Raw genomic sequence first — 14975 nt, forward strand, 5'->3', positions numbered from 1 at the left:
AAGAGTTGTAGAGGCCCTCATTGCAGCGCTATAGAGAGATCTCTCTATAGCGCTGCTGCTACTCAAAGATTTGCCATTTCAGATCATAACAAGTGACAAGCCAGTGGGCCAATTACATGAGTTATATTTCGTCTCGACTAGCTATACAACATACTTAAAGATAGGCACTATCGGAAAATTAAGACTTATTAATATCATAGACTGTAAAAAAATATATGGACAATGCAAAGCCATTGGTTTCTATGTGGCGAAAATGACGCTTTTTTGTCCCTTGTATGGGTGTCACCATCATTGTTTGAATGGTACCCCAGGAATCATAAGGAATGCTATTGGCTGCCAACGGTCATCGCTTTGGGAAACGCGGCCAATGTCTATAGCTGACCTATGGCATCACGTTGTTGTGACATCATCACATTCCTTTCCTGTCCTTTGTATGCCCATATATGGAGATCCCTGATGTCATCAATAGTAAGCCCATACAGTAGCTTGGAATGCCCACATATGGACATATTGTGGTCTATAACATAATGTATGTATAATGTCAGACGTCAGTCATATCCATATTTGGGAAAATATTTTTTCCACATTTTGTCCAACTTAACCCTGCAAGACCTGAATTAATTTCTACTGGCCAAAAAAAAAAATCAGATGGTGTTGTAGGAGTCCTAATCACAGGAAAATGTATTGTTAAAAAATTAATAATGTTTTTGTAAGGTTTTATAGCCATAAATCATAAATCATAAATCATGCTCTAATTTGCATTTTGGGGATATTTTTCACAATATTAACATATGCACGTGTTCTAGACATTCTAATGATCACAAAAAAAATATTACAGGCATTTTACTTTTAGTGTTGTTTTAGTGAGGAATAGCTTCAGTTAAAAAGTGAGATGTTGTTCGTCCAGACGCTGGAATTTCAACTTCTCTGGGAAGTGTGAATGTCAGTCTCTGTGGTGGGTATTTATATGCAAATATCCTGGTCAATGGCATTGTAATACTAAACAATAGGATTTAATGGTGATGTTAATGTGAAAAAAGAACAGGAAAACTTTCCCCTACTCATTTCTCCACCACCGTTGCCCCGATCCATGCCAAACCTTGCACACACACTCCTTGGCTGCCAAACCACAACCCCCACTTCTCACATGGCCCTCTTTTAGCGCCACCATGAGGCCGATTCTTGCAAGACACATTTTTTGGACACTGCTCCTACAGATTTTGCCCTAAAATCATGCAAAGTGGTACACAGTATCTCTAAAGTCATGTCATCAACAAGGATCTGTACCATTTAGCGCCACCATCAGGCCCATTTTCACATTAGGGAGTCTTACTGGTATGATAAACTTTTATTTATAAACTTTATTTTGCCATGCTACTCCTCCCAGGCACTTGAGCCTCATGTCAAATCCACCGGCTTCATCGGGTAGAATTATTCTTCCAGACGTACATACATATCCACCTGTTTCTGTGAGAATTCACTGTACCATTATCTGCGGGACACTTCTGGTTAACAGCAGACATACAAGCTCACGTCGCGTCGCAGATGCAACCGTTGTGAGCTTGTAGATCACCCTCGGCTGCGGCGCCAGAAGCTGCCTGCACATTCTGCCCAATGCATGATGGGATGTTGGAAAGCTGTGGATAGTTTATAATAATAATAATTCTTGTTCTTCCAGACGTACATTGGTTCGGTGCTGGTCTCTGTTAACCCTTACATACAGTATATATATATATATATTACAATAATAATTCTTCTTCTTCCAGACGTACATACAGTATATAATATATAATAATTATTATTCTTGTTCTTCCAGACCTACATTGGTTCGGTGCTGGTCTCTGTTAACCCTTACAAGGACCTGGAGATTTACACCAAGAACCACATGGAGAGATACCGAGGGGTTAACTTCTACGAGGTGTCTCCTCACATGTAAGAACACACACACACACACACACACACACACACACACACACACACACACACACACACACACACACACACACACACACACACACACACACACACACACACACACACAAAGCAGGCATGTCCTGAGCACAGCACGGCTCGGCTGGAGTCGCGAGGCAGCAGCAGCGCCCACAGGTTCCCAGAACTATTTTTTAGTTTAGTTCTACCTCAGGAGCAGGACTTAAACAAGGTTCCAGGAACCTGGTCTGGAACCGGGCCGTACGCTATGGAAACAAAACCAGAACCAAACTAAATGGTTCAGGTTCCTGAACGTTCTGGTTTCACCTTGCAGTGGAAAAGGGGCTTTAAGACTAAATGCTGTGTTATTCAGAAGACTGAGACTAAATAAAAAGGTGCTTCAAAACATAACGCAGGCAGGCAGGCAGGCAGGCAGAGAGATAGAGAGACAGAGAGACAGACAGACAGGCAGACAGGCATGCAGGCAGGCAGAGAGATAGAGAGACAGAGAGACAGACAGACAGGCAGACAGACAGGCATACAGGCAGACAGACAGACAGACAGACAGGCAGGCAGGCAGACAGGCAGACAGACAGACAGACAGACAGACAGACAGACAGACAGACAGACAGACAGACAGACAGACAGACAGACAGGCAGACAGACAGACAGACAGACAGACAGACAGACAGACAGACAGACAGTGTATTTTGTTGAATGCGTTGTCATAGCAACACACAGGGAATTCCCTGACGTCATCCCCATGGAAACAATAAACATTATGGGATGTTTGACTCTCTCTCTCTCTCTGTGCTGGAGTGTATGCTCGCACGACCACATGTTTTCCCTCTCTGAGTGGAAAGAAACATGTTATTCTGGCTGTTGGCGAGAGAGGGAGGGTAGAGAGAGGTTGACACAGAGCTAGAGAGAGAGAGGTAGAGAGAGGTTAACACAGAGCTAGAGAGAGAGTGTTGACAGAGGATTCCTCCCTAGAAGACAGAGGGCTTCCCTCTGACCTTTACCTGACCTCTATACACACACACACACACACACACACACACACACACACACACACACACACACACACACACACAGTGTTATGTGTGGTAGAGCCAACACAGAGAGGATGATAACACTGTTCCGTTACTAATCTAATATCCTTCCATTATTATATGAAGCTAGAATTCCTCTGACATCCAAGCTAGCATTGCTATACAGCTGGGCAGGGCAGCCTGGGCACGATGCCAACATGTTGGCACAGAGGAGGGTGATGACTGGCACACTGGCAGAAGAGAGAGAGAGGATTTCTATTTTAAAATCAAACAAGGTTTTAAACATGCTCAATTACATGAAGTCACCTGATTTGCAACAACAGTCTATTGATCCTTATAACAATGACCTGACAATCACAATATGTCAGAATGTTTGATGAGGTGTCAATAAACTTCATGTTGACATGAAACACTTGACTGTCTAGAGAATAAAACATGTCACTGCATTGTTGCTAAGCCCTGCTCTGTAGCGTTCCATTATGAAGTTAACATCCTGTTCTGTAGCGTTCCATTATGAAGTTAACATCCTGTTCTGTATCGTTCCATTATGAAGTTAACATCCTGTTCTGTAGCGTTCCATTATGAAGTTATCATCCTGTTCTGTATCGTTCCATTATGAAGTTAACATCCTGTTCTGTATCGTTCCATTATGAAGTTAACATCCTGTTCTGTATCGTTCCATTATGAAGTTAACATCCTGTTCTGTATCGTTCCATTATGAAGTTAACATCCTGTTCTGTATCGTTCCATTATGAAGTTAACATCCTGTTCTGTATCGTTCCATTATGAAGTTAACATCCTGTTCTGTATCGTTCCATTATGAAGTTAACATCCTGTTCTGTATCGTTCCATTATGAAGTTAACATCCTGTTCTGTAGCATTCCATTATGAAGTTATCATCCTGTTCTGTATCGTTCCATTATGAAGTTAACATCCTGTTCTGTATCGTTCCATTATGAAGTTAACATCCTGTTCTGTATCGTTCCATTATGAAGTTAACATCCTGTTCTGTATCGTTCCATTATGAAGTTAACATCCTGTTCTGTATCGTTCCATTATGAAGTTAACATCCTGTTCTGTATCGTTCCATTATGAAGTTAACATCCTGTTCTGTATCGTTCCATTATGAAGTTAACATCCTGTTCTGTATCGTTCCATTATGAAGTTAACATCCTGTAGCGTTCCATTATGAAGTTAACATCCTGTTCTGTATCGTTCCATTATGAAGTAACATCCTGTTCTGTATTGTTCCATTATGAAGTAACATCCTGTTCTGTATTGTTCCATTATGAAGTTAACATCCTGTTCTGTATCGTTCCATTATGAAGTTAACATCCTGTTCTGTATCGTTCCATTATGAAGTTAACATCCTGTTCTGTATTGTTCCATTATGAAGTTAACATCCTGTTCTGTATCGTTCCATTATGAAGTTAACATCCTGTTCTGTATCGTTCCATTATGAAGTTAACATCCTGTTCTGTATCGTTCCATTATGAAGTTAACATCCTGTTCTGTATCGTTCCATTATGAAGTTAACATCCTGTATCGTTCCATTATGAAGTAACATCCTGTTCTGTATCGTTCCATTATGAAGTTAACATCCTGTTCTGTATCGTTCCATTATGAAGTTAACATCCTGTTCTGTATCGTTCCATTATGAAGTTAACATCCTGTTCTGTATCGTTCCATTATGAAGTTAACATCCTGTTCTGTATCATTCCATTATGAAGTTAACATCCTGTTCTGTATCGTTCCATTATGAAGTTAACATCCTGTAGCGTTCCATTATGAAGTTAACATCCTGTTCTGTATCGTTCCATTATGAAGCTAACATCCTGTTCTGTATCGTTCCATTATGAAGTTAACATCCTGTTCTGTATCGTTCCATTATGAAGTTAACATCCTGTTCTGTAGCGTTCCATTATGAAGTTAACATCATGTTCTGTATCGTTCCATTATGAAGTTAACATCCTGTATCGTTCCATTATGAAGTTAACATCCTGTTCTGTATCGTTCCATTATGAAGTTAACATCCTGTTCTGTATCGTTCCATTATGAAGTTAACATCCTGTATCGTTCCATTATGAAGTTAACATCCTGTTCTGTATCGTTCCATTATGAAGTTAACATCCTGTATCGTTCCATTATGAAGTTAACATCCTGCTGTAGCGTTCCATTATGAAGTTACATCCTTGTTCCATGACAGCCTTTCCTTACAGCCTTTCTGTCCATGTTATACTGCCCCCTGCTGTACACTACTGTACACACTTTACAGTTTACAGTTTAGGCATTTAGCAGACGCTTTTAATCCAAAGTGACTTACAATAAGCAGATAATACATCAATATAATAAGCAAGATAATTATGTCAGAACATCAACAACAATACAACAATAGGAATATCAATCTATAAAAACAATAACATAGGTAGACCACACACCTTATCAGTAATCAGTACACTACCGTACATGACTGTGTGATGTCATGATGATGATGATGATGATGATGATGATGATATCCATTAACCATCCCTACAGTTGGGATTTATTGCTGAATTTGCATCGCTCGACAATTTTCTTTTTTGTTTACATCTGACTCTCTACTAGTGCATTAATGACTTGTGATTTTTGCAAGTCGACTCGACTCAGTAAAAAGTTGAGTTGAAGTCGACTTTATCGTTTGATGACGTCATCACATCACACACGACCCCCCGATTATTTTGGGGGGTCCCCAGATGATTAACTTAATGTGAAACATTGTTTTCTCACTCAACAGTAAACAAACCAACATAAAGTTAAAGTGTATAGAGGGTATCTGCACATTTATAAAGTGACAATTTAAGGACTTTTTAATACCTCTAAAATTATAAATTAAACATTGTCCAAATTTATTTTTTCAACTTCGACTCTCGACTTTCTCTTTTGGGAGTCGACTTGTGTAATGAAATCGACTGAGTCGACTTGTGTAATGAAGTCGACTGAGTCGACTTGTGTAATGAAGTCGACTGAGTCGACTTGTGTAATGAAGTCGACTGAGTCGACTTGTGTAATGAAGTCGACTGAGTCGACTTGTGTAATGAAGTCGACTGAGTCGACTTGTGTAATGAAGTCGACTGAGTCGACTTGTGTAATGAAATCGACTGAGTCGACTTGTGTAATGAAGTCGACTGAGTCGACTTGTGTAATGAAGTCGACTGAGTCGACTTGTGTAATGAAGTCGACTGAGTCGACTTGTGTAATGAAGTCGACTGAGTCGACTTGTGTAATGAAGTCGACTGAGTCGACTTGTCGACCTTTCCGTTAATGCCTAAGTCTCTAAGGAGGAGAACTGACACCAGACCCCTCCATGTCCTCTCAGACTCGCTAGAAAGTAACTTTTTTTAGATGCTCCATGAGCAAATCCTCATCAGTGGAGAGATAACTATTATAACTAGAGTTATAACTAGTATAACTATGTGTTTACAGCTATGCAGTGTCAGATAACTCGTACCGATCTATGAGAACGGAGTGTAAGGACCAGTGCATCCTCATCAGTGGAGAGAAATAACTATTATAACTAGTATTATAACTAGTATAACTAGTTTAACTAGTTTAACTAGTATAACTATGTGTTTACAGATATGCAGTGTCAGATAACTCGTACCGCTCTATGAGGACGGAGCGTAAAGACCAGTGCATCCTCATCAGTGGAGAGAAATAACTATTATAACTAGTATTATAACTAGTATAACTAGTTTAACTAGTATAACTATGTGTTTACAGATATGCAGTGTCAGATAACTCGTACCGCTCCATGCGTACGGAGCGTAAAGACCAGTGCATCCTCATCAGTGGAGAGAGATAACTATTATAACTAGTTTAACTAGTATTATATGTATCTCTTACAGATATGCAGTGTCAGATAACTCGTACCGATCTATGAGAACGGAGTGTAAGGACCAGTGCATCCTCATCAGTGGAGAGAAATAACTATTATAACTAGTATTATAACTAGTATAACTAGTTTAACTAGTATAACTATGTGTTTACAGATATGCAGTGTCAGATAACTCGTACCGCTCAATGAGAACGGAGCGTAAAGACCAGTGCATCCTCATCAGTGGAGAGAGATAACTATTATAACTAGTTTAACTAGTATTATATGTATCTCTTACAGATATGCAGTGTCAGATAACTCGTACCGCTCAATGAGAACGGAGCGTAAAGACCAGTGCATCCTCATCAGTGGAGAGAGATAACTATTATAACTAGAGTTATAACTAGTATAACTAGTATTATAACTATTATAACTAGTATTATAACTAGTATAACTAGTATTATAACTATTATAACTAGTATTATAACTAGTATAACTAGTATTATAACTATTATAACTAGTATTATAACTATTATAACTAGAGTTATAACTAGTATAACTATGTGTTTACAGATATGCAGTGTCAGATAACTCGTACCGCTCTATGAGAACAGAGCGTAAAGACCAGTGCATCCTCATCAGTGGAGAGAGATAACTATTATAACTAGTATTATAACTAGTATTATAACTAGTTTAACTAGTATTATAACTATTATAACTAGTATAACTATGTGTTTACAGCTATGCAGTGTCAGATAACTCGTACCGCTCTATGAGAACAGAGCGTAAAGACCAGTGCATCCTCATCAGTGGAGAGAGATAACTATTATAACTAGTTTAACTAGTATTATATGTATCTCTTACAGATATGCAGTGTCAGATAACTCGTACCGCTCAATGAGAACGGAGCGTAAAGACCAGTGCATCCTCATCAGTGGAGAGAGATAACTATTATAACTAGTTTAACTAGTATTATATGTATCTCTTACAGATATGCAGTGTCAGATAACTCGTACCGCTCCATGCGTACGGAGCGTAAAGACCAGTGCATCCTCATCAGTGGAGAGAGATAACTATTATAACTAGTTTAACTAGTATTATATGTATCTCTTACAGATATGCAGTGTCAGATAACTCGTACCGCTCTATGAGAACAGAGCGTAAAGACCAGTGCATCCTCATCAGTGGAGAGAGATAACTATTATAACTAGTTTAACTAGTATTATATGTATCTCTTACAGATATGCAGTGTCAGATAACTCGTACCGCTCAATGAGAACGGAGCGTAAAGACCAGTGCATCCTCATCAGTGGAGAGAGATAACTATTATAACTAGTTTAACTAGTATTATATGTATCTCTTACAGATATGCAGTGTCAGATAACTCGTACCGCTCCATGCGTACGGAGCGTAAAGACCAGTGCATCCTCATCAGTGGAGAGAGATAACTATTATAACTAGTTTAACTAGTATTATATGTATCTCTTACAGATATGCAGTGTCAGATAACTCGTACCGCTCCATGCGTACGGAGCGTAAAGACCAGTGCATCCTCATCAGTGGAGAGAGATAACTATTATAACTAGTTTAACTAGTATTATATGTATCTCTTACAGATATGCAGTGTCAGATAACTCGTACCGCTCTATGAGAACAGAGCGTAAAGACCAGTGCATCCTCATCAGTGGAGAGAGATAACTATTATAACTAGTTTAACTAGTATTATATGTATCTCTTACAGATATGCAGTGTCAGATAACTCGTACCGCTCCATGCGTACGGAGCGTAAAGACCAGTGCATCCTCATCAGTGGAGAGAGCGGCGCGGGGAAGACGGAAGCGTCTAAGAAGATCCTCCAGTACTACGCTGTCACCTGTCCTGCTAGCGACAAGGTTCATGTCATCAAGGATAGGCTGCTGCAGTCCAACCCTGTGTTAGAGGTAGGTAAAACAAGGTTCATAACACCAAGGATAGACTGTGTTAGATAGTAGTAAAACAAAGTTCATAAGACCAAGGATAGACTGTCCTAGAGGTGAGTAAAACGAGGTTCATTTCATCAAGGATAGACTGTCCTAGGTCAGTAAAACAAGGTTCATTTCATCAAGGATAGACTGTCCTAGAGGTCAGTAAAACAAGGTTCATTTCATCAAGGATAGACTGTCCTAGGTCAGTAAAACAAGGTTCATTTCATCAAGGATAGACTGTCCTAGAGGTGAGTAAAACGAGGTTCATTTCATCAAGGATAGACTGTCCTAGGTCAGTAAAACAAGGTTCATTTCATCAAGGATAGACTGTCCTAGAGGTCAGTAAAACAAGGTTCATTTCATCAAGGATAGACTGTCCTAGGTCAGTAAAACAAGGTTCATTTCATCAAGGATAGACTGTCCTAGGTCAGTAAAACAAGGTTAATTTCATCAGGGATAGACCTTGATTATTGTCTCTCTGGATTAAGAGCGTCTTCTGAATGCTTAAATTGGTAACCATGTGTTTAAATTCATTACATTAAACTATAGGATAACAGTAAACAGTGAAGCTAGCGTGTGTTTAATAACATTGTGTTCATTAAACTATAGGATAGCAGTAAACAGTGAAGCTAGCATGAGTTTAAATAACATTGTGTACATTAAACTATAGGATAACAGTGATCAGTGAAGCTAGCATGAGTTTAAATAACATTGTGTACATTAAACTATAGGATAGCAGTAAACAGTGAAGCTAGCATGTGTTTAATAACATTGTGTACATTAAACTATAGGATAGCAGTAAACAGTGAAGCTAGCATGTGTTTAATAACATTGTGTACATTAAACTATAGGATAGCAGTAAACAGTGAAGCTAGCATGTGTTTAATAACATTGTGTTCATTAAACTATAGGATAACAGTAAACAGTGAAGCTAGCATGAGTTTACATAACATTGTGTTCATTCTGCAGTCTAGAAAGGAAACAGAAACATGAGAAGCATTGATGGTGGTAATGTGTTGTCATAATGTCTGCATGGTATTCATGTTGGTCACTGCTTATCATAAAGAAACAACATCTTACACACCCAATCTGCTCTGTTTGATTTGACATGTTTTTCTTAGCGAGTGCTGGACTGTTGAGATTGATTGTGTGTGTGTGTGTGTGTGTGTGTGTGTGTGTGTGTGTGTGTGTGTGTGTGTGTGTGTGTGTGTGTGTGTGTGTGTGTGTGTGTGTGTGTGTGTGTGTGTGTGTGTGTGTGTGTGTGTGTGTGTGTGTAGAAACAAGGTGGTAATTGGTGGAGGCTCTTGTTTTGATGTGTGTCCTGTTGGTGTGTGTGTTGTGCGTGTGTGTGTGTGTGTGTGTGTGACTCCAACCTATAATCAGTTATAATGTCTCTCTCTCTCTCTCTCTCTCTCTCTCTCTCTCTCTCTCTCTCTCTCATAGTAACCCTATGTCTCTCTCTCTCTCTCTCTCTCTCTCTCTCTCTCTCTCTCTCATAGTAACCCTATGTCTCTCTCTCTCTCTCTCTCTCTCTCTCTCTCTCTCTCATAATAACCCTATGTCTCTCTCTCTCTCTCTCTCTCTCTCTCTCTCTCTCTCTCTCTCTCTCATAGTAACTCTATGTCTCTCTCCCCCCAGGCGTTTGGTAATGCTAAGACGTTGCGTAACGATAACTCCAGTCGCTTTGGGAAGTACATGGACATCCAGTTTGACTTCAAGGTGAGCTTCCAGGACCTTGATGTCTTTATGTACCTTTCAGGACCTTCATCATGACATTAAGTATGTTATTGCAACCGTCAGGTCGCAGTTACTATCAAAACCTCCACCGGCTGTCAGTCTGTCAGTCAGTCACACGTCACACTTTTGCCCCGCTCATATCTCCACCACCGTTGCCCTGATCCATGCCAAACTTTGCACACATTTCTCACATGCCCCTCTTCTAGCGCCACCGTGAGGCTGATTCTTGCAAAACACATTTCTGGACACTGCTCCTACAGATTCTGCCCTAAAATCACACAAGAAAAATATACCATGGCGACGACACTGTTTAGTTTAGACAGGCAGACGGCGGACAGACATTTGCTAAATTAATGTAATGTATTATATTATTCAGTATATTGACATTGTGTATGTAGAGACATAAATCTACTCAGTCTTACTGTTTTTCCATACTTAAACATGACATCATCCTCTAAGCTGTCATTCCCCTCCCGTCCTCCAGGGGGCTCCAGTAGGAGGTCACATCCTCAACTACCTCCTAGAGAAGTCCAGGGTCGTCCACCAGAACCATGGAGAGAGGAACTTTCACATCTTCTACCAGCTGATAGAAGGAGGAGAAGAAGATCTACTGAGAAGACTGGGGTTAGAGAGGAACGCTCAGCAATACAGCTTCTTAGTAAAGGTATTATAACTAGTTAAACTATCATTATAACTAGTATTATAACCAGCTGATAGAAGGAGGAGAAGAAGATCTACTGAGACGTCTGGGACTGGAGAGGAACGCTCAGCAATACAGCTTCTTAGTAAAGGTATTATAACTAGTTAAACTATCATTATAACTAGTTAAACTAGTATTATAACCAGCTGATAGAAGGAGGAGAAGAAGATCTACTGAGACGTCTGGGACTGGAGAGGAACGCTCAGCAGTACAGCTTCTTAGTAAAGGTTTTGATTGATTGATTGAAGAATTTATTAGAAGTTTGCAATAGAAAAAAGTACAGTTTCATGACAGTACAAATCACTGGTACAAGGTCAACTAAAAGGAGATCCTAGAAAGCCGAGGCTTATTTCCACAGGAACCACACTTTAAGTATCTCATATAACATTGAAAGACAGACGGATAGAACATAGTACTTTATCTAGGATAATATCAGTTTCAAAAGCATAACATCAAATACAAAAGGCAGAATACAAAGAAAAAGGGGGGGGGGAGCATGGGGGCTTAGTCTATTTACAAGTCACGGGTAGCTGCTGTCTGAAGGTGACTTTTCATACCTATTTTGAAGGAGGCTAGGGATTTGCTCTCCTTTAGGGCTTGTGGAAGGGCGTTCCACATGTTGATGGTATAGCAGGAGAACGAGTTAGCGCCTTGTTTAGTGTTAAATCTACGCTGATGATGATTAGTGGAGCTGCCTCTGGTGTTATGATCGTGAACATCCTTGACCTTTAAGAAGTAGTTTGTCAGGTACATGGGAATCTTGGAGGTGTAGTGTATCTTGTACACCAGGCCCATTGCAAGATGCTGTACTCTGTCAGCTACTTTGAGCCACCCCACGCTTTCGTGGTGATGCTCGGTAAGGTGGGTCAGAGGAGGGAGACCAAGCACAACCCTAATTAGTTTGTTTTGGGCTGTTTGGAGCTTTAGCTTTAAGGCAGCTGGGGCGTCGCGATACCAGACAAGGACTCCGTAATCAATGAGGGGCCCAATAAGAGCACCTCCTAGTGTCTTTCGGGATTTAATATTGATCAGTGGGGCAACTCTTTGCAAGAAGCGAATTCGTTGATTGACTTTATTAATTACCTTGGTGGTCATTTTTTCACTGGATAGGTTAGCCTCCAGGATGCAACCCAGGTAGCAGATGTGGTTTTTTCTTTCTATCACAGTGTCACCTACTTTAATTGTGAAGTTCTCAACTAGGCTAAGTTTCTGACTAGATCCAAAGAGGATACATTCAGTTTTGCCTAGGTGAATTGAGAGTCTGTTGTCATTGAGCCAGGTGCAGATTTTGTTAAGTTCACAGTTAAGGGCCTTTTCAACCTGCAAAATGTCTCTGCCTGAGACTAGGAGAGCCGAGTCATCCGCGAACAGAAACAGATTGCAGTCACAAGCAGATGACATGTCGTTTACGTATATTAAGAACAACAGTGGTCCTAGTATACTCCCTTGAGGTACTCCACAATTTACTGGGAGGGGGGGGGACAGGGTTCCGTTGACTTCCACCATCTGTTCCCTCCCCACCAAGTAAGAGTGCATCCATCTCACTGCTGTGCTATCAAGACCAATAGCTTTGAGTTTTTCGATCAGAATAGAATGATCGACGGTGTCAAATGCCTTCTGGAGGTCCAGCATGACCATGCCACAATATTTGCCATCGTGAATTTCACGTTTGATGTAATCATTCAAATAGATGAGGCATGTATCTGTGGAATGGGACTCTCTGAAGCCAGACTGGAACTCGTAGATCAGTTTATTCTCTTCAAGATATCTAGCCACCTGTTCATAGACAATTTTTTCCATTACCTTAGAGATGGAACTAAGGATTGAGATTGGCCTGTAGTTGCCAGGGTCAAGTTTACTGCCTTTTTTGTGCAGGGGGGTTACCTTGGCTAATTTGAAGTCCTGGGGGACATAACCCTGCTTGATAGATAGATTAATAATATGGGTAATGATTGGGGCAATGGTGGCAGCTGAGTCTATGAGAAATTTGGGGGCAATTTTATCATGGCCAGCGGCCTTGAATTGAGGTAGGGTGCGCAGTTTTTTAAACACTTCATCAGTTGACACCGTGGCAAGTTTAAAGTTGTCTTTGCATACCCCAAGGTTCCTGTAGAATTTCAAGATGTGCCTAACACATATTATAACTAGTTAAACTATCATTATAACTAGTTAAACTAGTATTATAACCAGCTGATAGAAGGAGGAGAAGAAGATTTACTGAGAAGACTGGGCTTAGAGAGGAACGCTCAGCAGTACAGCTTCCTGGTTAAGGTATTATTATAACTATACAACTAGTTAAACTATCATTATAACTAGTATTATAACCAGCTGATAGAAGGAGGAGAAGAAGATCTGCTGAGAAGACTGGGCTTAGAGAGGAACGCTCAGCAGTACAGCTTCCTGGTTAAGGTACTAGAACTACTGTCTATTATAACTATATAACTAGCATTATAACTAGGCCTGGGGCGGTATCGACATTTTGTTACCGCGATTACCGTCTTCCCATTTACCGCCGGTATTGCGGTAATTACCGCACCCCCATATCTATTTATTAAGGTTCGGCGATAAGCCAAAATATTGCAATCGTCTTCCCAAAAGTCGCCTCTCCACAGCCTGATCGACTGCCCGAGTTATACTTCCCCGTACAGCACAGCAGGTTTGGCTTTGAAAGGAGCAGATCTACAAGCTCACAACACGTCGCATCCGCGACGCGTTCTGAGCTTTTAGATCTGCACTGTCGGGTTACCATAGTAACGGTAGCTACTTGGGCTTTTAAGACACAGACTGCTGTGTGTGAACAAACCAGAAGAGAGACGGAGACGGGTAATCAGATTGTGTACAGTGATTAACTCACGTCTGAAATCGCAGCGATTGAGTGCTGATATATACAGGTTTTAGTGACAAGACTTGACAGAAAAGGTTATAAAATCGGCGACGGGGCACAACGGGCGAGTCGGCGGCTCGGCGCGACGCGGTGGGAAAAGTAAAAGATAGTTTCATTTTCGCTTTTAGTCCACGCGGTCCGCGCTCCGCCTGTAATCCGTATGAATAAAAAACAAAATGCCACAAGGTACTACTGCCACAACACAAGGTATGTATTAACATACTTGTGTTGTGTGGATTACAGTCAGAGAAAGTTTACGCTTCTCCGTGCTCCCTACTACGAGGCTGCTGCTGTGTCTGTGTAGAGTGTAGACTGTGTCTCCGAGTCGAGTGACGTATGTGGCTTCCAAACCATAGACGTTCCAAACCTGTGGTACGCGGCCCAGAGCAGAGCGGCATGGAGCGCATGTGGTCCTCGCCTCTCCCCCGTTTTAAAACTCGCTTGTTTTCAATAAAAAATAGACTATTTTGACCGCGGTAAGGACCCTGACACCGCGGTAGGCCGCGGTATACCGCGATACGGCGGTACGGCGGTTACCGAACCCAGCCCTAATTATAACTAGTATTATAACTAGTATTATAACTAGCATTATAACTAGTATTATAACTAGTATTATAACTAGTATTATAACTAGTATTATAACCAGCTGATAGAAGGGGGAGAAGAAGATCTACTGAGACGTCTGGGACTGGAGAGGAACGCTCAGCAGTACAGCTTCCTGGTTAAGGTATTATTGCAACCGGAGGTCGCATTATACCTTGAAAAACCTTGTCGCTTGTCTGTCCGGCTGTACAGGAAGTGATGTCAGTGTGATGTCACGTGTTTTTCAGTGCAGGAAGTGATGTCACGTGACATC

At 40.8% G+C, this 14975-nt stretch overlaps 1 protein-coding gene across 2 annotated transcripts in view; it reads left to right on the top strand.

Moving 5' to 3' along the window:
• LOC308290437 (unconventional myosin-Ic-like) overlaps positions 1 to 14975 on the top strand; it is a 125487-nt gene that overhangs the window by 48924 nt on the left and 61588 nt on the right. For both annotated transcript variants that reach the window (XM_080732269.1, XM_080732270.1), the window contains 4 exons: positions 1817 to 1932; positions 8576 to 8774; positions 10437 to 10517; positions 11020 to 11199. In XM_080732269.1, the coding sequence (XP_080588395.1) occupies positions 1817 to 1932; positions 8576 to 8774; positions 10437 to 10517; positions 11020 to 11199 (576 nt within the window). The remainder of the gene's footprint in view (positions 1 to 1816; positions 1933 to 8575; positions 8775 to 10436; positions 10518 to 11019; positions 11200 to 14975) is intronic.

This window comes from Nannobrachium achirus (assembly GCF_963921795.1).
Source record: "Nannobrachium achirus genome assembly, chromosome: 8".
In the NCBI taxonomy this organism is placed as follows: Eukaryota; Metazoa; Chordata; class Actinopteri; order Myctophiformes; family Myctophidae; genus Nannobrachium; species Nannobrachium achirus.